The sequence below is a fragment of the Eubalaena glacialis genome, chromosome 4 (genome assembly GCF_028564815.1).
Source record: "Eubalaena glacialis isolate mEubGla1 chromosome 4, mEubGla1.1.hap2.+ XY, whole genome shotgun sequence".
Taxonomy (NCBI): domain Eukaryota; kingdom Metazoa; phylum Chordata; class Mammalia; order Artiodactyla; family Balaenidae; genus Eubalaena; species Eubalaena glacialis.
Genome location: NC_083719.1, coordinates 120546480 through 120571151, shown reverse-complemented (window position 1 = coordinate 120571151; position 24672 = coordinate 120546480). Strand labels below are relative to the sequence as shown.

The 24672-nt window shown below is 40.6% G+C and overlaps 1 protein-coding gene across 6 annotated transcripts in view; it reads right to left on the bottom strand.

Annotated features, from left to right (window-relative positions):
- ARHGAP26 (Rho GTPase activating protein 26) overlaps positions 1–24672 on the bottom strand; it is a 496856-nt gene that overhangs the window by 77466 nt on the left and 394718 nt on the right. For all 6 annotated transcript variants that reach the window (XM_061189774.1, XM_061189777.1, XM_061189778.1 and 3 more), the window contains exon 19: positions 11032–11170. In XM_061189774.1, coding sequence (XP_061045757.1) covers positions 11032–11170 — 139 coding nt within the window. The remainder of the gene's footprint in view (positions 1–11031; positions 11171–24672) is intronic.

The following is a 24672-nucleotide window of genomic DNA, read 5'->3' as shown; positions in this document are numbered from 1 at the left end:
ATCTGGTATATAACTAAAGTCACCACAAAACTTTTTCTGGGAAATTGGCAGATCATAAACATAAAAAATTTATTTTGCTTTATATTAAGCCTTATTGTTTTACTGTTTCAAAATTCAAATTTACTCACAAGAAAGAGTCAGTTTCATATTAGATTTGGTTTAACAAATGCTGCTCCTGCTATTCATTCTTATCAGCAAAAAAAAAAAAGACTATTAGTGACTAACGATAATATGTTCCAGAAAATAAAAAGTTAAGGGGAGACGTATTCTGCTTCAAATGGTAGGAGAGATGAAGAGATTATTAACTCTGGTTTGAGGCCAAGTTTGCAGGACATAATAATCTGAATTCATAGGAAACAGAAGAGTATAACTAAAGCTCATATTTCTCTGTGATTACATTTACTTGCCCATGAGAGGGTTATAATTCTATGAATTAAAAATAATGTCATACTAAAAGAATATTAGCTTTTCTAAAATATTATCAGGACTTTTTTTTTCTGCCTTACTATGCATTAGAAAAACAGACTATCTGAAATGAAACCTTCTTCGATTTTCATTTATTCAATAAATATTTATTGAGCTCCTCCTGGGTACCAAACCCTGCCCCCAGACAGCAGACTCTGACACTAATTCGTTGGTATTTTAATCAGATGTATACTAGAGTATTGATTAACTTGCACATATTCACTTGTTCATAGGTCTACCTTTCTCAGTAGACTATAGGCAACCTAAGATTGGGCATGTGACAGACAACACTTTGAAATCACAATTTAAAAAAAACGTTATATAAAGATGCTTTGCTTTATAAAATATTTTATCAGAATCCTAATGCTCATAAAAAGATCTGATTTTAAAAAATGGACTTAGGTAAAAGTTTTAAGAACATATCCCCCGTTATAGTATTATAGACTGGGTCTCTCCACGAGCTAATGAGGAAGGCTGTAGCATGTGGAACATATTTGTTTTTTTCTTTTTTTTTCTTGTTTACTTTTAAAAAATTTTATATTGGGGTATAGTTGATTTACAATGTTGTGTTAGTTTCGGGTGTACAGCAAAGTGATTCAGTTATATATATACATGTATCTATTCTTTTTCAGATTCTTTTCCCATGTAGGTTATTACAGAATATTAAGTAGAGTTCCCTGTGCTATACAGTGGGCTCCTGTCGATGATCTATTTTATGTAGAGTAGTGTGTGTTAATCCCAAACTCCTGTAAACCCAAAACAGAATGAGGATATGGGTGGATAATGAGGACTCGACTCTCCCTGGACTGGCAAAGTCAATAGAATAAAACAGGTGGCTACACCCAAACTGAGCCTGAGGATTTCTAGTATTCATTTACTGGAGGACACAGAATTCTTTTTTAAAGAAATAAATTCTTTTTGAGATTATAGTTTGACTTATATTTAGATATCTAGGACCTGTCACATATGGTGTAACCTACAACAAAACAACAACAAAAACAAAAGATCAGGGAAAGGAGTTTTTTGTCCAAAGAGAAAATTAATAATAGCCAAAATATTAATCATAATATTTCATAGTTTTGCAGACAAGATAGCCAAATATGCATCCTAAGATGCAGACTCTTTACTGATATCCCTCAATGGGCCATATGATAAGGAAATCTGGAAACCTGGCACTCTCTGACTACAAGATCACTACAGTTTTCTTTGACAGGAGACCTCACGTAATGAGACTGAGAGCTTCTAAGCAGACAGACGTCTAAGCTGAAATGCTGACGATCCTTCCTGAGGGTGAGTAGGAAGGTGATTATTCCAGAGAAGGAGTGGGGAGTAAAATCAATAGCAAATCAAATGTTTAGTGGTTAAGGCAAACTATACTATGACAAATTCTAAAGCATTTGCAATCAATTAAGAAATAAAGAGAAAATGATTCAGTAATGTCACTCAAAACAGGAGGACTTTTGTCAGGTGGGCAAATGAATACTTGCTCCTGACAGAAAAACAGAATGAGAACAGGCAGTCTAAAAGATTTTTTTTTTTTTTTAATTAACCAAATCATTCAAATACAGAGCTGGACTTCTCTGAGTCACTGATGATTCAAACCAGCTCTGGCATCCGCATTAGAAGGTATAAGAAGGACTGATGGCAATTATATTGCTGAAGAAAAAAAAATTACAGGCTAGTGGGCTGAAAAAGGAAAACAACAACCAGCTGTGAGTCAAATCGACAAGATCAAATGGCCAAAACAGAAAGAATGCCCCCAATACAAGAGTCTTCTGGAACTGGTTGAAGGCAGCGAGAATGCTTGCTTTCCTCAGGCATGTTTGTCAACAAGAATCTCTCTTCATATTAGTTACAGAAAACAAGAGCCCAGAAACAAAGAAGTGATAAAATAAAAGCCCAAACAATTGTAAACATGCATGGGTAACATGTTGGATGCTTTCATGAACATGTGTTCTCCAAGGAGTGACAAACTGGATGTGGACTTGGTCCTCAAAAACGCACACTACTGAAGGGCAGGGCCACGTCTGCCCTCACAGACTACATCAAGCATCCATGACGATGACCGGTGAGTCAGTGTCAGCTCATACATTCCTGGTGCCCAGGCCATGCACAGTAGAGATTAAAGCTCCACAACAGTCATGACATAAATAATAAACATAAATAAGGCAACACAAACCATCAGAATGTATTCTGTTAGCACACAGGAGGCAGTTTTGTGTGATTGAATTTTTCAGGTGCTTCGGGCAGGGACCACTTACGTCCTTGAAACCAAAGTACTAGTTACAGTGGGCAGAGTCTGTGTTTTTTGTACAAATCAGGAGCGGAAAAACATGAGTATGCAACCAAATCACTGCAACTAAAAAAAGCAACCACAGAATAATTTTGGTGATATTGTACTTGTTCTGGGGGTTGCCATGGAAATCTGAGAGCTAAGCTCCTTCACTTTCCATATTTACCAAGTGATTCCCGCTCGCTCTGATGACAAGTGTGCCACATACAAGACACAGGGTCTCTTGATCACAGAACTCAGAGGCGAGGCCAGGAACGCACATGCAGAGCCCAGCCAAATCCGCCTGGCTCGGCAGGCCTGAACACGTCTGGCCCACTGAATACTCAGAGCTGGAGGGTAAATAGGAAACACAGACCTTCGACGCCACTTTGAGGGAGGTTTCTCACCACGCACAGAAGTCTGTCATCATAGAGGCTGATATCTCAGCTTTCCATGAGGTCTCAGACTAGCTGTCAGAAAGAAGAGGGAAGGCGACTGATCTTTAACAGCAGCTCCTGACGCCTCACAGAGCCCAAAGGAGGGAACTCACTCTCCACATGATCAAACAGGAAGAAAAGGGAATCGCAAGACAGATGGAGGTTCTGCAGAGACCCAGGGCGTTACACCAAAAATATTAAAAGCAAAACGTTTTGCAAAAGCAAAACGCCCAGAGGCTTTCCCAGGCTATGCTGGAGCGAGAGGTGTACTTTCTCCTGCTTGTTAAAGTTTTGCAATGAAGTCTGTAATGTATCATCTTGACAAGACAGAATGATAATAGCATAGCAGCTTAATGAATTTTGCAATAAAAAATGAGTGCATAGCAATTTCTGAGTTTACCATCTCTGGGAAACACCCAAGTACACAGGAAGCTTGGAATCAGACTTTCTAAAGCAATTTTTCTCCTCTGTAGCTTTTGCTCCTGATAAGAGTGGCGTGCCAAGCCCCACTAAAATCTGAGCTGGTCTGACTTCATGCTGACCCAGCCTCAGTCCCTACGATAAAAATAATCTTAAGAAGTAGTTTGGGCAGCATATTTGAGCACATGAAAACAGGTTGGGCAATGTTTTAAAAAATAATCTTAAAATGTAGTTGGGGCAATGATGGACTAAACAGGGAGGTGATAAGTGAAAAATGTGGTCAATGTTGTTTGGACCCTAGATGCAGGACATGATATCATAACTTCTGGCAGGTTGTCTTCAGCAAAACCACCACTGATTTTGGCCCCCTGTGGACTGACTGACATTCTCTCCCCATAGTGCCCATAATAACCCTCTGCTTTGCAAAGGGAAAGAATGCCAATGAGAATGGAGTGCACGAAAGAATGGGGAAGTCATTGTGGCTGGCCCAGGACGGAAGTGATTCACAGGGATGAGACATGGAGGTACAGTGGGGAGCCTCTCCTGAAACAGCATTTCAAAAACCACGGTGTAGGAACGCGCCTCTAATTAACGGCTGGACAGGGAACTGAATGGTCACAGGTAAGCAGACACTCTGCTACTCACAACACAGCCCTCCTTCTTCCCTGAGAACTCACTTTTCAGGAGGGACACCCTCCCTTTAGTCTATGGTTCCCCGGTATCTGAGGAAGCCCACATACAGACTGCTTACACCACTGATCATGAGAAAGAAGAAAACGATATATTTACTTATTTTTATGCCATGACTCATTGCAAAATGGGTTTGAGATAGTAAATGGAGTGTATGATTAGAGAGTTTTGTTTTTATCATGTAAAAATTAGGCAATACATAATAAATATGCATTCCTCTCCAACTGAAAAGTACAGAATAGCATACAAGTATCCTAGATGCATTTTGGTGTGTAAAAGTCCAGTTGTTCTTCTATACGTAGAAACAGACACATATTTTTTTCTTTTAACAAGGTGGGATTACATAATGCCTAATGCTACAATACTTGTTTCACATAGTGATAATGCCAGAGATGAGAGGCTGGAATATGCTCTTTTTTATTTAATGCTCTACCTTGAACTTTTTTCCTGCCATGAGCTTTCCACGGCATCATTTTTTAAGGGCCACATCAACTACGCGGTTCTCACTCACACATGGTAACCATACATAATTAAGATAAGAACTACATTACACCTTACAGTCTGTGTGACAATAGGAATCCCTGTGGATAAACATGTCGTCTGCCAAAACAAACAGGTGTGTCCAGAGCGCCCAGGATCTGCAGAGGCAACCTGAGAAAAGACACATGCTGCAGCTTTGATGGCTCCGAGAGAGGTATTACGTAAAGCTCTGAACAGTACGGATTCCCAGTTATTTTTCAGCAAGGAAGACACACATGTTAAGTACATGAGCTGAATTCTCAACCTCTCCCTGGGCCTGTCTGGGAGAGGGTCCAGGATGAATTAACTGAACTAAAAGAATTAATCAGAGCGATAATCCCAGCTGCCAGTTAACAAGATCCATGTAAAATAAAGCCCAAGAAACCATTCCCACCCCACCAAGGCTGCACAACTCATCCCAGGCTGCTGAAGTACTGGCACTCCAGCATCAAATGGACTCTCTCTGGGGCCAGGGAGACTCTGCATTACCCTCACATATGGGCCTCTCCTTTGGACTCTGCAGGCTCCAGAGGGGGAATATTTTCTTAGTCAAACATAAAGTAAGACTATAGCCTGATGGTAATCATCGTAATCTGAGCTAACATTTATTAGGTTCTGAGTATGTTCCAGGCCCATTGTCAAGTACTTCACATGCACTGGCTCACTTAATCACGGTAATTTCCCTCCAAGGAAGCTATTATTAGTGATTGATTTTACAGATGAACAAATGGAGGTTCAGAAATGAAAAGTAATGGATTCTAGGTCTCAGGGCTGGTAGGTGATAGAGATGGCATTGAAAAAAAGCATTGAAACTACAGAGCCCCTGCTTCCAACCACCACCAGGCTGCCCCAAACCCCAACAGAGAGTCTAAGAGACACTCTGCTAATGACAGAAGACAAGCAACCTTGACCATCCCTCCCTTCCCCAAGCCAGTGCTTCTCTAACTTTAGCTGGCATCAGCATCACCAGGGTGCTTTTAAAATTACAGAGGCCTGAGCTCCAGGCATGACCTGATTCAGAATGTACTGGGAAGGAGACCAGGCATCTGTATCTTTCAACAAGCTCCTTACATGATTCTAATGCACACCCAAGTCTAGGAACCGCACTTCCAAGAAACATATTTTAACACCTTGGGACAGGTATACTTTGGAGATATTTTGAGTTTGGTTCCAGACCACTGCAATAAAGCAAATATTGCAATAAGGCAAGTCACATGAATTTTTGGGTTTCCCAGTGCATATAAAAGTTATGTTCACCCTACACTGTTGTCTATTAAGTATGTAATAGCACTATGTCTAAAACAACAATATACACACTTTAATTACAAAAAACTTTATTGCCAAAAAAAGCTAACCATTACCTGACATCGCAGTGTTGCCACAAACCTTCAATTTGTGGAAAGCGCAGTATCTGCGAAGTGCAAAAAAGCAAAGTGCAATAAAAAGAGGTATGCTTATGTTAAGTACTAAAAATTCGGGACAAAATAAGTGATAAGTGTCACCTTGCAATCTTTTGGAAGAAATCTTAAAAAGTACAAGACCTGGGTGCTTGGTTCCCTCTAATCCTCTGGCTCTACCTTCTGCAGTTGCCTGGAAAAAGTATAGCTTTCACCTAGACATACCAGTCCAATCTCTGCTGCATGATGTATCTGCGTGTTAACTTGGAGATTAAACAGTAATCTCCTTTGCTACCATTCATCTGGCAGCACACTTGAAAAACCTCCTTCCATCTGTTCTAAAGTGATCACAAACGAGAGAGACTGCCCTGGCCCAGCATATTAAGTGACTGCTGAATGCACACTGCTCGCTGCAGAGCTGGGGTGACATGGGGGGTCGTCGTGTGGCTCCTGCTTGCCACCACACGTATTGAGGAACCCATTCAATATGGTTCAACTGCCTCCGTGGCAACGCTGGACTCTGGGACAGATGGTTTTTATTGCTTCCTTAACTCAGTCTAGCAAGGTTTTCACTTCAGCAGCTCAAGAAGTGACAACATGGCATGGGGAAGGGGTATGACCTGGGTACAAATCCCTTCTCTGCCGTTCGCCAGCTGTGTGACTGCTTAACCCTTCGAGCCCTGGTTTACTTGTTTGTAAAATGTGGATGATGAGAACCTACCTCATGGGGTGATTACCAATTATAAGGATGACATAACACTGGGAAAAGGAAAAAGCCACCTGGAGAAGCCTCCACTACCACTCTCAGATTAAAGTGGACGAGACTTACGGAGGTGCCTGGGCACACAACTGGTCTACCCACACAGAATGAAAAGCTCCTTCTGGAAAATAAAACACACATCAGTGAGCATCAACTAACATGCCAGATACTTCCATGACAATCTGAGGCCAGAGTGTTGGCATAGATTCACTTCTAAGAGATAAGAATGGGCTCCAACTTCTGCACAGGGCAGGGGCACTGCAGCGAGGTGAAGGGAAAACGTGTGCTGATGGGAAGCACACAAGGGAACTACTCTGGGAGTTTCGGGCTCATCAAGCATGTCAACTAGGGGCTGAAGAGAGGGCTGACCCATGGATCACAGAAAAAATATTAAACTGCAAGTATGCCAATGAGGAGGAAAAACATAACTGAACTCAAAAGAGAGTAGGCACACAGACATAATAGGAAATGAGGTTCTGACGGTATCATATGAAGTCTGAAGGTAGAAGAGAGGTACATGGAGATATTGTGTAGGTGTACATGTTTGTGTGTGCGTGTGTGTTCTCACAGGTGCGATCCCTGTAACAAGATATCTACTCTGTGGCAAGAATCTGAAGAAAGGTAAGGTCATGTGAAACCTGGAGAGGTGTCACAACGAACCCAGAGTGCACAACATGAAATCGACAGATGAATGGCAAGTGTTCACAGTGATATAAACAGCTAACGGACAACATCTGAGCCCAGTTCCAGTTGAGCAGACAAAGGAATCTTGAGTTTGTGTGTTTATGTTAAGAAGAAGGATCTGAGCCAGTCAGAAATTTAGAGCAAGCTCTGTGGACTCCAAACTGTGGTACGTATTCCACAGGTGGACACACAACAATTCTAAGGTCAAATGTGGATGAACATTTTTTGGCTGAACAGTTTCATATTTATTTTAACGTATATTAGAGAGTAATACAGTAAGACAATAAAATTCACACTGTAGAAATTTTACTGAGTAGGACGAGGCCGTGTAAAGAAGTGAGCTGCTTTCAAATTGATTTATATAAATATATTAAACAAACAACAGTGCAAAAGTTATGTGGTTGTGGCCCAAAGAGTGAATGAAGGCCTATGTAAATGATTCAAGTTTGGGAAGTACTCAGCTAGGTATGGCAAGAGGCCTTAATGTGAAAAACATCACTGTATGGAAATACAGCATTTTTTTCCCCCCACAAATTACCTGCAGTCTTCCCCAGCATTTTAACTCCAAAGAGTAAACTCAGCGAAGTGCTTTGATAGTCTTCTATCTTTGTCCATAGACCAGACAAAGGGGAGGGTTCGCGTGTGAAAACAGTACACTGTGACCTGCTCATCTAATGGTGGTGAGTTGGCTGCACCGCAACCTAGGAGGGACGAGAGCTGGCAGAACCTTCCAGCTCCTGGCCAGTCTTCCTCACAACACCAACTCACCCACTCCTCCTATGGTGCCTTTCCAGGCCAGCCTGGACATTACTCTAATTTCCCAGGAAAATAAGGGTTTCTAAAATCAACTCGAAAAAGTATATGTATACACGCACCCCTATGTGCTTTGCAATGAAAATGTTTCTCCAGAGAAATGGAGGAAAGTTGAGCACCCCACAATTATCTGCGCATATGGAGATTCCAGCCCCGCTTCCAGGGAGCGTCTCCTCGTGTTCAGAGGGAAGATGTAGTGCTTCACTGTCTTCCCGTCTCCCATCCTCCTGTCCCCTGTGTGCAGACAGGGACGGCTTGATCTGCAGCTTAGGCATGTCTGCTTTCACACATCCTTAACTTTCACCAGCTGCCTTGTGTGATAAAATTAATCTTGGGCAAGGATCTAATTGATTTTCTCCTAATCGCCATCTTCTTTCTTACATGCTCCCAGAATATGCTTTAAGACCTGATCCAGAGCTGCCTCTGTTTCCATCTAACCATAAACTCGGCACTATTTCAAGCTTAGAGGAATTTACCAATATCGTCTGATCTGTCCTGATCTGCACTGTACATTGCTTAGTACAAAACCTTAGGTGACCGTGGCTGTCGTGGAAACATGAGAAGCATCTCACCCCACAGCTCAATGCTGTGTTTGTGGCAGATGTGGGTGAGGCCAGGCCTGTTCCAAGTGTTCTCTGTTACAGACCCCAGCAAGAACGACCCCAGCCAGATACTTAAGGGGAACACAGGCTATTGTTCGAAGGGAAGCCAATCCCAGTACGGGTCAAAGCCTTAAAACTGTGCCTATCTGCTGACCCAGAAATTCTTCCAGGAATTGATCATAAGGAAATAATCATGAATATGAACAGATTTAGCTATGAGGATGATTATAGTGGCTTTACTCATAAAAGCAACATATCTGAAACAACCTCAGTGGTTGCACCAACGTGCAGCCATATTATGGGATATGACGACCTCTTTAAAAGCAGTGATGCTCCGAGGGTGGGGAAGATTTGTGTTCAGGAGTAATGATAAGGAAGGCCATTACTTCTGAATGACAAAGGGATAAAAAACATTTTCTGTAACAAAGAGGAGATGCCAATCCAGATATGGAGTCTCTTTCCTCTTCAAAGCAAAGTGGGTCATTTTTCTGATTTGCGCCTTTACTGTAACTCATAGAGAATATTATATATATATAATATATACAGTAAATACCATATTTATATAAATATATAAAAATAAACATATATAATACATATAAATACATAAAAAATATAAAAAGTATATAATAATAATACCACTGCCACACCTCCCAGCATTTACTGAGAACCATTTGAAGTGCTTTATTCCTCACAACAAGCCTATAAGGAAACTGTTATCCCTGTTTTCCAGAAGAGGAGACTGAGGCCACGCAAGGGCAGATAACTGGCCCACATCACACAGCCAGAGAGCAGCCGAGGAGGGCTCTCACCCAGGCACCTGGTGCCCATGAGTGCTTTCAACCACCGCGTTCTCCTGGCTCCCTGAATGCACACATCTGAGAGCAGTTATCCTGCTGACTTACCATTACCTATTCACTTGTCCACTTCCTTTACTCAAATGTGAGCTCCTTACAGACGAGGTCACGTTTTTATACTCTTGGTGTCTGCGTGTGATTAAACAGGAACTAATAATAGTAGCAGCAGCTCTCAGTCGATGGCCCTTGCCATGTCTTGGCCTGTGCCAGCTGCCTAGCTGCATAAGTTCATTGAATCCGCACCACTTCCCTCTGAGGTAAGCCCTATTATCACTACTTTACAGACAAGTAAACTGAGGCTGAGAGAAGGTAGGAGGCGAGGCTGAGAGAAGATAGGAGGCTTGCCTGAATGCTGTCGCCGGCACAGGGACCCAGGGCTGCCTGCCTTCGGGCACAGCTGGGACCCTCGACTCCCACCCTCCACCACTGGACTCCCTCATTACAAAGACTGAAACCAGACTGGAGATTTGAGGGCCCAGTAACCCAACTGCTGCAAAGAACTCAGAAATCCAGAGGTGAAAACAAGATTCAATACAGTTGTGGTGAGAACACTCTGCTACTTGGAACAAGGAGGGCAATGTTCTCCTATTAATCTGTGAATTAATTCCACACATTTACTAAGCATCCACTGTGTGTCAGGCCCAGGAGAGGTGGAGGGGAAGGACGAGCAAGCCAAACAAGGTCCCTGTGCAGAGAGAGCCCCATTCCAGTGGGGCATGTGACTCGCACGAATAAGCACTGAGTTACAACCCGAGAAAAGGAAGGGAAACTGGTTCTAGGGGAGCCGCTAACAAAAGAAGGGCCGAAGAAGCGACGCCTGAGCTTAGATCTGATTGTGCCGCTGGAGGAAAAGGGGCTCAGCTGTCTGTCCACAGGGGAGTGGGAAAGAGGATAGTGGGCGGCGCGGCCCTCCCTTTCAACTTCAGCACCCCTGCTTCCTGTCCTGTAGAGGTTACTCAGCCACGGAACCCGGGAGGGCACAATGGTCGATACAGTGTCCTGAAGGACACAAAAGGCAGCAACGCACACAGAGAGGCTGGAGGTGAGCACCCTGGGCAGCTGGGAGGGGGCCTGGATGTCCCCCGGGGACGACGCTGGCCCTGAGTAGTGGGACTCACGTTTCTCTGTTGACTGCATGGTGTGGAAGAGCGTCAGGGGCCTCTCGCTGCAGGACGGGGGCTTGGAGTCACTGCTCTTCTTCCGAGACAGGTGCAGCTGGGCATTGGTGAGGGGCGCGTCAGGCACAGTGTTAAATATCTGCAAAATAGTTTCATAAAAAGGTTACACGCTACTGTGAACTGGGGAGACAGCACAGGTCCAGACAAGTACGACCGAAAAGCTTGATGGAGTCTAAGAATCAGCAAGAAAAAGACTGAAAAAGACCACCAGGATTTGCTCAGGACTCTATTTTAAACTTCTCTAGGAACTGGCACGAAACATCCTCCTTTGGAAGCGCGTCCCAAGGTTCGGGAACCATTCACTTCCACTTCTCACCCCTTCTGCTAGCATTTCCACAGATCTGCTTTTTGTTGTTCTCTCCGGAGCCAATGGAAAGCTTCTGTGCTAAATATAAGCCATTGTCTGCGAAGAGGGCTTAAAGTTTTTTGACCACCTTTGTCCAGAACGGATGAACTAAAACTACTTTACTTTTCCTCATTGGTTCTGTTTCCCAGTTCTTAACAACCGCTTCACAACTTTCTGAGGCTGTGAAACATGCATTTAAATAACATCCCCCAAAAGAAGCCCAGAACAGGGCAGCATCTTCTAGTCTTCAATCATCCCCAGATGGAGCGTCTAGCTCAGCAGCTTTGTGTTATCTTTGATGCTGAGCATTCTTTTTCTTATTTAAAAAAGGGAAAAAAGGTTGTTTCCCCCAAATCTTGATGATAGAAGTAACATACATACTACAAACAGTTTGGAAAATGTAGAAAAGCATCAAGAAGAAAATAGAAAAATTCTCCCAATTCCACTATTTAGAGGTAACCACTGTTGGCATTTGAGTTTTATTTTCATACGAGGTTTTTTCTTTTAAGCTTTCATTGCAAAAAAAAAAAAAAAAAAAAAAAAGTCCATGGTAAAAATTGAGAAGAAAATGATAGATAAAAATCATGACAATGCTCGTCTTTTTTCCTACAGATCCAAGTACGACAGATTATTTTATTATATTATATTATATTATATAAAGGTTATATAATATATAATATTATATATATATATAATATATTATATTATATAATTTTCCTACAGATCCAAGTACGACAGATTATATTATTATATTATTATTATAATAGCTACCACTTACATGGCGCTTACCATGATTACAGTCACTGCCATGCAAGGTCGGCTCCCTAGGGACCAGTCACTGCGTGTATTTTCCACATAGCTCACTCAGTTCTGAGTGACCTTGAGCTTCAAGTACTGTCCTCACCATTTATAATGAAGGACTGAGGCAGAGAGGTTAAGCTGCCACAACTATAGATACACTTACAGATGATAACATAGAAACCTATGTCCCTAGATTTTCTCAATTCCTTTTAAAATGCATATAATAACAACAACACTAATTCATTCAATCTAGAAAGATCTTTTCAGCATCTCCTTTATACCAGGCACTCTGGGTACAACAGTGCTTGAGGCCAACATGTCTCCCGTGGTTAGAGAATTTGCATCTAGTAGCTGTGATTTACTGAGTATCTACCACGTCAAGTGCTTTGTATGAGTTATCTCATTTAATGTTAAAACACACTTCTCCATAATTGGAATTCTATTCTTTATACAGTTTTGTATCCTATACACTTTCTCTAACATTATATTGTAACATTTCCCCCTTCATGAAGAAAATCTTCACACCTGATTCTTCCTGGTTGCGTAACACACCCACTGTATTAAGATATCAATATTTATTGATCCACTTATTATCATCTCTTACTCTCTGGAGCTGGTATCCTTCTGGATTTTCTCTTTCCCAACAATCATGAGTAATGAGAGCACAGTGGTGGCACCTCCACTCCCCTCACCTATGGGTGGCCCTAGACACATCAGAGTCTTTCTCATGGCTTTCTCTCCTTTGTGCGTGCATTTAAAAGCAGAACTCAGAAGCTGAGATATAGGAAGCAAAGTCATAAGAATGATAAGAATTTCAGCCAAAACAGCTGCTCTCCATGAGTTGGCAGGTCCTTGGGCTCCAATGATGCCAGCCAGCTGGTTCAGTCAGTCTTGCAACCAAACACAGCTGTCTGAAAACAGCATTATCATATTTTCCCTAGGGGACTGAATTTTCAACAAAATAAATTGAATCACTACATAGCTGAGTTCAATTGGGGCGAGGAGGTAAGGAGAGAAGGGGACCTAAAACAAAAACAACAAAAACCTCCTGGCTTCCAGAGGAGTTAGAACCCCTAAAAATAAGTACCAGTGTTACACATGTCACCAGGCTCCTTCTGAGCATCTTCAAGGGAAGAAAAGAGAAATTATGGTTGTTGTTGAGCTCAAGGACCACTAAGCTTCTCCGAAGCTCTCTCCCCCTTTGTTCTGTCCTCCAACAACGCTGAGCCAGGGCTGCTCCTAAGTGACACCCCGTGCACCATTACCACTGGTACTTGCTCTTATATAGGAGTGTTTGCCCCTGCCAGCCACTGTGCAAGGTACTTTACATGACTTATCTCTAAGTCAAAGGTACTAAGCAGGATGACCATTCCACAAGGAGAGATTTCTTAATGCCACATGGCTTAGCAGGAGAGGGGCTGGGATGGGACCCTAGGGCTGCAGTTTCTAACATCTCCACTCCCCACCTCTGCAGCAGTCCTCAGCATTCAGCTCATCTTCTCCAGCTAATGTACACTACAGAAGCCGGTGCCCAAACCCACAAGTACAGATTTCAACAAATAATGATATCCTTTAGCACCCTTCTGCCTCTGGCCTTAAGTACAACATTTTTGGCAATCTGAGCTAAAAAACATCTGAAAATGAATTCAGACACACTGATAGGCCCCCACCTCTTTATGTCTGGGCTCCAAATTTTGTCTCTCGTTTCCTTTTTTTTTTCTTTTTCGTTTCTTTTCTCTTATTTTTTTATTACTTTTTATTGGAGTATAGTTTCTTTACAATGTTGTGTTAGGTTGTCTCTTTTCCTAAAGAGCTACTGAGAATGAGATCCTCACTCAACCGCAATGTGAACAAAGATAATGCATATGCATTTTCATTTCAACTGTCACCAGAAATGTGAGCATTTCTTCTTTCCTAAAAACTGTAGTAGATGCTGGAGAAACAAAGAAGAGTGAGTCGTGAGGAAGGACCATGGATTTAGACAGATGCGTGGAAAATTGCTTCCAAAACAGTGTTTATACACAGGCAAATGGGAGGAGACACGGGAACACATGAGAATTACATTCTGCTCATTGGCTGTTTTCTCTAAAAGGAAAGCTACTGGAGCATACTAGAATCAGTTCTAGGAGATGGAGATTTTCACCGTGGGCCAGAGCTATAGTCCTGAAGGCCAGCTCTCTGGGTCTCAGTGTGAGCCAGGCCCAGGCTTCTGAAGAACTCCGACAGGGCTATTCTTGAGATCAAATGCACTAATGTGCAAGTGGGGCCTGCTGCGAAATGTGGAGTGCCAGACACGGGACTATCACCACTATTATTACACATGGTTTTCCCAGGCACAAGGGCACCTCTGCAAATCAGACCAAGTCAGAGCAGAAGACACAGACTTTCACTAAGGAGTCTGGGCAATCATTCCTCAAATTACTTTTGTTCCTTTAACTCTGAAACTTGAATACATGCAAGTTGTTAAAAGGCTGCTCACTGTCTGGCCACCTTCTCAGCCAGGCGAAAAGATGCCTCTGTGAAAAAAGCTTGAGTTGAATTCTGATGAGAATCCGAATGATTCACAGTTTTGCTGGTTGTTCCAATCCTGTTTTGTTTGGAAGGGATGACTTCAAGAGAATCCCATGAAGTTCCCTTCATTTTGTTGAGAAGAATCACTGTACAAATGTCTCTGCTGAACGATGGAAGCATGAGCTCATGTAATCTCTGAGCAATGGATTTATGGAGCTCTACCATGTGGCTGGAATAATCTACTCATTTCACAGAGACCTTCCAACTTAACACAAAAGAGGGGGATTTATTCTGTGCCCCAAGTGCCCCATTAATTCTGTTCAAACTTACAAATGAATTCTGACTTAGTCAGGAATGCCTTAGAAATAAAAGTTACAAGGAAGGCTGTAAGCCTTCTGGAAGCTACCGGGGAGTAAGATTGTAAAATAAAAATATGATTCTGGATAACGCTCCCAAGTATCCCCAATGTCAAGCTTCCTATAAGTGGAATTAGCAGACCTGTAAGTACCAAGCTGCAGTTTCTCCTTAAGCTGTGTGGCAGAGTGGTCAGGGGTGGCTTGGCCTCTGCCGTCACACAGAACTGGGCTGAGGCCTCATCCAGCTGCTCAGGGGGCAGGACCTACAGCTACGCTGACTTCACTGTCAGAGACACTGGCATCGTTGCCGTGTCACGGATGTCGCCTATATGTGGAATCTAAAAAAAAGGTACAAACGAACTTATTTACAGAACAGAAATAGAGTCACAGATGTAGAAAACAAGCCTATGGTTGCCAAGGGGGAAAGGGAGGGAGGGATAAATTGGGAGATTGGGATTGACATAGACACACTACTATATATAAAACAGGTAACTAATAAGAACCTACCTTATAGCACAGGGAACTCTGCTCAATACTCTGTAATGACCTATATGGGAAGAGAATCTAATATATGTATAACTGATTCACTTTGCTGTACAGCAGAAACTAGCACAACATTGTAAATCAACTATACTCCAATAAAAATTAATTAAAAAATAAACCTAAACACCATCCAAAAAAAAAATATATATATATAGGAAAGGAATTTACAGTCATTATATGGGTAGAAAGCAAATAGGTGTTGGAGCTATACAGACTTGGGTTCAACTCGGGTAAGAGCCTTAACCCCTCTGAGACTGTTTCCCTTGTGTAAATGGGGATCTAACACCTGTCTTGCAGGGATACTGAAAAGCTAATGTGTATTAAATGCTGAGCACAGAACCTGACAGAGTGGGCAGGAGGTAGTGGTGGTATAAGTGACAATAAAAATATCCAAAGTTTATTGAGTGTTTATCATGCTGTTATTTACAGGGATTATCTCAGGATTTTACTCTACTATTATTCTTGTCATCTTGTAGGTGAGGAAACTGAGACTCACTGAGACTAACTGATTTGTTCAAGGTCACATAAATGAGTACAGCTGGACTGGGACTTAAGACAGCTTAGCTGGACTGTCTGGGTCTTAACCACCTGTGGCCTTTATACGTGTTAGTAATTTGAGAGACAGAGGACAAAATGCAAAGATCATAAGTTCTGGAGTCTGATGGATCTGATTTTAGTCACTCACTAGCTCTGTGACTTTGAACAAGTTATATAACTCTGACCTTTAGCTGTCACATCTGTAAAAACTCCCGGGACTGAGGCGAGGACGGAAGCACCTAACACTGTTTGACACTCAGTGTTCAAAAGACATGATTGCATTCAACAAAAAAGTATAAGAAGGGAAATAACTGGAGACTCAACAATGAATTATCTGCAGTCAGGACATGAGGATTTAATTTATAAGTGCAAATTTAATTATGCTCTTTGTATAACATCGATCTCAACTGCTTACAATGTTAGAATTTGCTGTTCTTTTCCCCTTGCATTGTCTACAAAATTCAAATTTCACTGGCCCCCCTTGGGCCCATCTTGACATTGGAGACCATTGACACTTGTGGAATTTATTCTTAGCCATGTCACATACACATTTTTATACCTTTCCCAATCCCATCTGTAACATGCTCCTGCAATTTACAAGGATTAGAAGCCTTCCCGTAACGTGTGTGGTGTACTCTTTATTACGTGCTGTGATTTTTATGGGAGGAAAATTAGGTCATGATGAAGAGTTCCTGGTCTGTAACTGCAAAGTAGCTCTGAGACAATAAATCAATGACAGAGGCCTGGGATTACAAGGCAAAAGAGAAAGGCTTCTATAAGAGAAGAGACTAAGCATTTTCCTAAAACATAAATGTATCAGGGTTTCAAGTAACAAAAAATAATAACAAGTTACGGGCTTGGTTAATCTGAGGAGTATCTGCTTTGGAGGTGGAGGACTAAGCCTATGGAGCATGGCTCACACACTGCCCACTCTTTCTATCCACAGGCTGTAGAATAGGACTGCTCAGGGCACGAGAAGCCATAAACCCAGCACCTTTCTGCTGGAAAGCCAGGCAAGTTTTAGCAGGGCTCATTTAATATACCAGTTAAGAAGCCAAATTCAGAGGCTACAGCCACAGAGAGGTTTTTTTTTAAGGAGAGTTGGAAGTCTGATGTCTTGTTGATATCAGCATTTTGGCCCAGGGAACAATTTGGAAAGTAGTTTGAGTAGTTTTATTAAAAGTCCCTCAAAAGGAAACAATTCCATTTAGTAACTGGCAGTATATATAGTCAACCTGGGTAATCCATGGGATGCTGTGATTTTCCTTATCTCCAGAAAGATTCTATTTCCTGTTATCTTTGCTGACAGAGAGCAATAGATTAAAACATAACAAAACCCCACCCTTATTTGAGAACCATTAAAGGAGATCAAACAATGATTGGTTTATCTGGGGCTTTATTGGCTGGAGGCGGGGTGTGGGGGGGGGCTGCAGAATATAGATGTTCAGATCCACAACCTTATGACACTAATGAAGAACTGTTTGCACGGCACTTGACACTGCAAATAGACGTAAAGCCTGTGACAGAAGCATTCCAGCTGAGCATGTAAGTAAATCTAGCTTATTTCTAAACCTAACATGGACAGGACCAAAAAGAATATACTCAGAAACCAATGTAAGGAAAGGTAACAACAACAACAATAAATCAACGAACAGATGAAAAAGCCATGGTCATGAGGCACAAGATTAGCTTCCCAAGCAGGCCACAGTAACAGGAGTAAAGTGTGCAGGCATTCTTCTTCTTCTTCTTCTTCTTCTTCTTCTTCTTCTTCATCATCATCATCATCATCACCATCACCATCACCATCATCATTAATTTTGCATATCAACAGCCGCTTAAAATAACAAGAAAATGAAATACAACTGCCCAACACTTGTCAGTTGCCAGAAACTGTTCAAGTCAATTGCATTCTATTAATTGATGCACATTTTGTGTACAAACCCCAACACTGATACAATGGATTCCAAAGCCACCAACATCTTGGTAAAAGCAGATCAAGGCAGTTTGGTGGGCCCAAATCAACTCAAATCAAGACAACCTTGAAAGACACTACCATTTTAACAGGAACGCAAGTTTGCTTAGGACTTGCTGCTTACACTAGCTGTTAAGCAAGGACATCCATGGTTGCTCGCTCTTCTCCTTGACATATAAGATTAAAAGTTAACATGTACTAAAAAGGGGCACTGATCTGTGGGCGTTTCTAAGAATTAACAACTCAAAGATCACCACTCTTACCTCTTCCAAAGCCTACCGATGGCCTGGAAAAAGAATCACGATAACTTATTTTGTAAAACATCAATAGCTATTAAAAGGAACAATACTGATAAAAGCACATGGTGCATGGGCACATGTGCACACCCATGTCCTGCTTCATGTGCAGAAACCCTTTTGAATGCCAGAGCCAAAAGAAACATCGTGGACTGTTCAAAACAATCCTACTATTATATGTTGGAACTTAACAGGAAGATGTTAAGACATACACATAATCTGAGATTTCATGTTCAACCAAATCTATGAAAAGGTGGCAGCTTGATTCTTGACATGATTGTTTTTCCTAGACATTTAAATTTTTCAGTCATTGGCAAGCTAACCTTTAAAAAGAGAAATAAAAGGAAAACCTTGTAAGAAATTGCAGAATTTCTGGGCTTTTCGGTATCTTGAACAATGACAGCGTTCAGTATTTTGAAATCTTAACTAGATGCATATAAATATTGATAACTTCCATTATAACCCCAAGTATTGGGCTTATTGATGTTTTAAGGCTCAGGGTGACAAGGTGTGAGCTGGGTAAAGATTCTGTGCATATAGAAATGGTAACTTAAAATAATTATTACCTTAAAACAAACAGAGAAAGAGCCAAAGTCTTTGCCCTCTGAACTTTTAACTCTGAAATCTGACTACAGATAAAAAGAGCCAGACTCTCAAGTCTGTTCTTTAGCTTTCAGATAATCCAAGTCGAGTCCAGGGTATGGAGCTGTTGATGGGAAATGATGCCATGAGCTACTATTTCCCTTTAGGAAGTCTGGCAAAAAGACCCAAATAAAAGCCATTAGGATCCTACTCTACCCTATAATAAGTAAAGGCTGTAGGTCAAAGGTTACAGTCTCTAAGCAAGACTTTTAAAATATATAGCCACAAGTTTACTACAGTGTGGTAAACTCCATGGTTTTGTTTTTATTTAATGAGTGATTCTGATATCAGCAACCAGAGTACAATCTGGTTCACCTTCCAGGGATGTCTTTCTCAAGTGCTGATACAATCATGTTACCTCTCTACTTGGAATCCCCTGAGAGCTCCCATTTTTCAGAAGTAAATGCCAACCTTTTCCCATAGCTTTCAAGACCCTTGACAAATAGGCTCAATCCAATCTTTGGCATCATCTCTGACCACTTGCTAACATAACCCAAAGTTCTTTCACAACCATTTCGTTTTAATACACACGAGTTGATTGATGTTGATTAACTGATTAATGTTCCTCTGGAAGGCTGTCCCCCCATCTCCACTCTTGCTCTGCCTAGAAATTGCCTATTTATCTGTCAGAGCCAGGTACAAGCAGAATTAAATTATTTCTCCTCAGTGGTACCACACACTTTATTCATCTTACTGGATGTCACTTAGCACACTATATTATGGTTAGTTATATCCTGAGAAAACAGGAGGGCCTTGGAAAAAAAGGTCCTGTCTCATTTATCTTAGGTCAAGAGTAGGTGCTCAATAAATGCAGTCACTAGAGATTAACAAGAATAGATTTAATAGCTTGGGTTATGAAAGGAGTCCTAAGTTCAACCCTAGTTCCTCTCCTAACAAGCTGTTTTTTCAACTCTCTGGACTCTAAGTTCAAAATTTGTAAAATAGAGCTAAAAATACTGACCTTATAGTGTTGCTGTGAAAAATAAATGATATGAATATAAGGCTGCTTAGCACAATGCCTTGCGGACAATAAGCTGTAAGTAAAAGTTAGCTATTACTATCATCATTATTATTACTGCTAGACTATGTACATTAAAAAGACCCATTACCTTCAACTGAGTAAATAAATCAGTATGTATTACCAACATGGAAAAAGAACAATTATCAGGAGCCCCCATGCATAATCCATATCTTCTGGCTTTTTCCTCTCTGCCTTCACTTACTTTGGGATATATATTTTGTACAAATTGGTCCAAACATTGCTCCCCTCCCCAAGGCTGTGCAGGAGGTGAAGGACCAAGTTTCTGAAGCATCACAACAGGGTAAGTATGTGGTTAGCGTATTTAATTTGACCAAACTGAATGTCGTTGAGAAACACATCACTAAGGCTCCCACGAACGAGAAACAGGTGGGTTCTCTGTGACGAGAGATGATCAGCAGGGGATGTTTCTAGACAAACAGGTGCTGTCTTTTTTCTTCTTTTTCTAAACAAAGCTTCTGTCTCCTTTTTTTTTTTGAATTTTTGAATTTTATTTTATTTATTTTCTTATACAGCAGGTTCTCATTAGTCATCAATTTTATACACATCAGTGTATACATGTCAATCCCAATCGCCCAATTCATCACACCACCCCGCCCATCCCCCCCGCCGCTTTCCCGCCTTGGTGTCCATACGTTTGTTCTCTACATCTGTGTCTCAATTTATGCCCTGCAAACTGGTGCAGCTGTACCATTTTTCTAGGTTCCACATATATGCGTTAATATACGATATTTGTTTTTCTCTTTCTGACTTACTTCACTCTGTATGACAGTCTCTAGATCCATCCACGTCTCAACAAATGACCCAATTTCGTTCCTTTTTATGGCTGAGTAATATTCCACTGTATATATGTACCATATCTTCTTTATCCATTCATCTGTCGATGGGCATTTAGGTGGCTTCCATGAACTGGCTATTGTAAATAGTACTGCAATGAACATTGGGGTGCATGTGTCTTTTTGAATTATGGTTTTCTCTGGGTATACGCCCAGTAGTGGGATTGCTGGATCATATGGTAATTCTATTTTTAGTTTTTTAAGGAATCTCCATACTGTTCTCCATAGTGGCTGTATCAATTTACATTCCCACCAACAGTGCAAGAGGGTTCCCTTTTCTCCACACCCTCTCCAGCATTTCTTGTTTCTAGATTTTCTGATGATGGCCATTCTAAGTGGTGTGAGGTGATACCTCATTGTAGTTTTGATTTGTATTTCTCTAATAATTACTGATGTTGAGCAGCTTTTCATGTGCTTCTTGGCCATCTGTATGTCTTCTTTGGAGAAATGTCTATTTAGGTCTTCTGCCCATTTTTGGATTGGGTTATTTGTTTTTTTAATAGTGAGCTGCATGAGCTGTTTATATATTTTGGAGATTGATCCTTTGTCCATTGATTCGTTTGCAAATATTTTCTCCCATTCTGAGGGTTGTCTTTTTGTCTTGTTTATGGTTTCCTTTGCTGTGCAAAAGCTTTGAAGTTTCATTAGGTCCCATTTGTTTATTTTTGCTTTTATTTCCATTACTCTAGAAGGTGAATCAAAAAATATCTTGCTGTGATTTATGTCAAAGAGTGTTCTTCCTATGTTTTCCTCTAAGAGTTTTATAGTGTCTAGTCTTACATTTAGGTCTCTAACCCATTTTGAGTTTATTTTTGTGTATGGTGTTAGGGAGTGTTCTAATTTCATTCTTTTACACGTAGCTGCCCAGTTTTCCCAGCACCACTTACTGAAGAGACTCTCTTTTCTCCATTGTATATCCTTGCCTCCTTTGTCATAGATTAGCTGACCATAGGTGCGTGGGTTTATCTCTGGGCTTTCTATCTTGTTCCATTGATCTATATGTCTGTTTTTGTGCCAGTACCATATTGTCTTGATTACTGTAGCTTTGTAGTATAGTCTGAAGTCAGGGAGTCCGATTCCTCCAGCTCCGCTTTTTTCCCTCAAGATTGCTTTGGCTATTCGGGGTCTTTTGTGTCTCCATACACATTTTAAGATTTTTTGTTCTAGTTCTGTAAAAAATGCCATTGGTAATTTGATAGGGATTGCATTGAATCTGTAGATTGCTATGGGTAGTATAGTCATTTTCACATTACTGATTCTTCCAATCCAAGAACATGGTATGTCTCTCCATCTGCTGGTATCATCTTTAATTTCTTTCATCTGTGTCTTATAGTTTTCTGCATACGGGTCTTTTGTCTCACCAGGTAGGTTTATTCCTAGATATTTTATTCTTTTTGTTGCAATGGTAAATGGGAGTGTTTCCTTAATTTCTCTTTCAGATTTATCATCATTAGTATATAGGAATGCAAGGGATTTCTGTGCATTAATTTTGTATCCTGCAACTTAACCAAATTCATCGATTAGCTCTAGTAGTTTTCTGGTGGCATCTTTAGGATTCTCTATGCATAGTACCATGTGATCTGCAAACAGTGACAGTTTTACTTCTTTTCCAATTTGTATTCCTTTTATTTCTTTTTCTTCTCTGATTGCTGTGGCTAGGACTTCCAACACTATGTTGAATAACAGTGGTGAGAGTGGACATCCTTGTCTTGTTCCTCATCTAAGAGGAAATGCTTTCAGTTTTTCAACATTGAGAATGATGTTTGCTGTGGGTTTGTCGTATATGGCCTTTATTATGTTGAGGTAGGTTCCATCTATGCCCACTTTCTGGAGAGTTTTTATAATAAATGGGTGTTGAATTTTGTCAAAAGCTTTTTTTGCATCGATTGAGATGATCATATGGTTTTTCTTCTTCAATTTGTTAATATGGTGTATCACATTGATTGATTTGCGTATATTGAAGAATCCTTGCATCCCTGGGATAAATCCCACTTGATCATGGTGTATGATCCTTTTAATGTGTTGTTGGATTCTGTTTGCTAGTATTTTGTTGAGGATTTTTGCATCTATATTCATCAGTGATTTTGGTCTGTAATTTTCTTTTTTTGTAGTATATTTGTCTGGTTTTGGTATCAGGGTGATGGTGGCCTCACAGAATGAGCTTGGGAGTGTTCCTCCCTCTGCTATATTTTGGAAGAGTTTGAGAAGGATGGGTGTTAGCTCTTCTCTAAATGTTTGATAGAATTCACCTGTGAAGCCATCTGCTCCTGGACTTTTGTTTGTCAGAAATTTTTAATCACAGTTTCAATTTCATTACTTGTGATTGGTCTGCTTCATATTTTCTATTTCTTCCTGTTCAGTCTTGGAAGGTTATACCTTTCTAAGAATTTGTCCATTTTTTCCAGGTTGTCCATTTTATTGGAATAGAGTTGCTTGTAGTAGTCTCTTAGGATGCTTTGTATTTCTGTGGTGTCTGTTGTAACTTCTCCTTTTGCATTTCTAATTTTATTGATTTGAGTTCTCTCCCTCTTTTTCTTGATGAGTCTGGCTAATGGTTTATCAATTTTGTTTATCTTCTCAAAGAACGTGCTTTTAGTTTTATTGACCCTTGCTATTGTTTTCTTTGTTTCTATTTCATTTATTTCTGCTCTGATCTTTATGATTTCTTTCCTTCTGCTAACTTTGGGTTTTGTTCATTCTTCTTCCTCTAGTTCCTTTAGGTGTAAGCTTAGATTGTTTATTTCAGATTTTTCTTGTTTCTTGAGATAGGCTTGTATTGCTACAAACTTCTCTCTTGGAACTGCTTTTGCTGCATCCCATAGGTTTTGGATCGTCGTGTTTTCATTGTAATTTGTCTCTAGGTATTTTTTGATTTCCTCTTTGATTTCTTCAGTGATCTCTTGGTTATTTAGTAACGTATTGTTTAGCCTCCATGTGTTTCTATTTTTAGAGATTTTTTGCTGTAATTGATATCTACTCTTATAGTGTTGTGGTCGGAAAAGATACTTGATATGATTTCAATTTTCTTATATTTACCAAGGCTTGATTTGTGACCTAAGCTATGATCTATCCTGGAGAATGTTCCATGAGCACTTGAGAAGAAGGTGTATTGTGTTGTTTTTGGATGGAATGTCCTATAAATATCAATTAAGTCCATCTTGTTTAATGTATCATTTAAAGCTTTTGTTTCCTTATTTATTTTCATTTTGGATGATCTGTCCACTGGTGTAAGTGAGATTTCCCCACGATTATTGTGTTACTGTTGATTTCCTCTTTTATAGCTGTTAGCAGTTGCCTTATGTATTGAGGTGCTCCTATGTTGGGTGCATATATATTTATAACTGTTATATCTTCCTCTTGGATTGATCCCTTGATCATTATGTAGTGTCCTTCCTTGTCTCTTGTAACATTCTTTAAAGTCTATTTTATCTGATATGAGTATCGCTACTCCAGCTTTCTTTTGATTTCCACTTGCATGGAATACCTTTTTCCATCCCCTCATTTTCAGTCTGTATATGTCCCTAGGTCTCAAGTGGTTCTGTTGTAGACAGCATATGTATGGGTCTTGTTTTTGTCTCCATTTAGCAAGCCTGTGACTTTTGATTGGAGCATTTAATCCAGTCACTTTTAAGGTAATTATCAATATGTATGTTCCTATTACCATTTTCTTAATTGTTTTGGGTTTGTTTTTGTAGGTCCTTA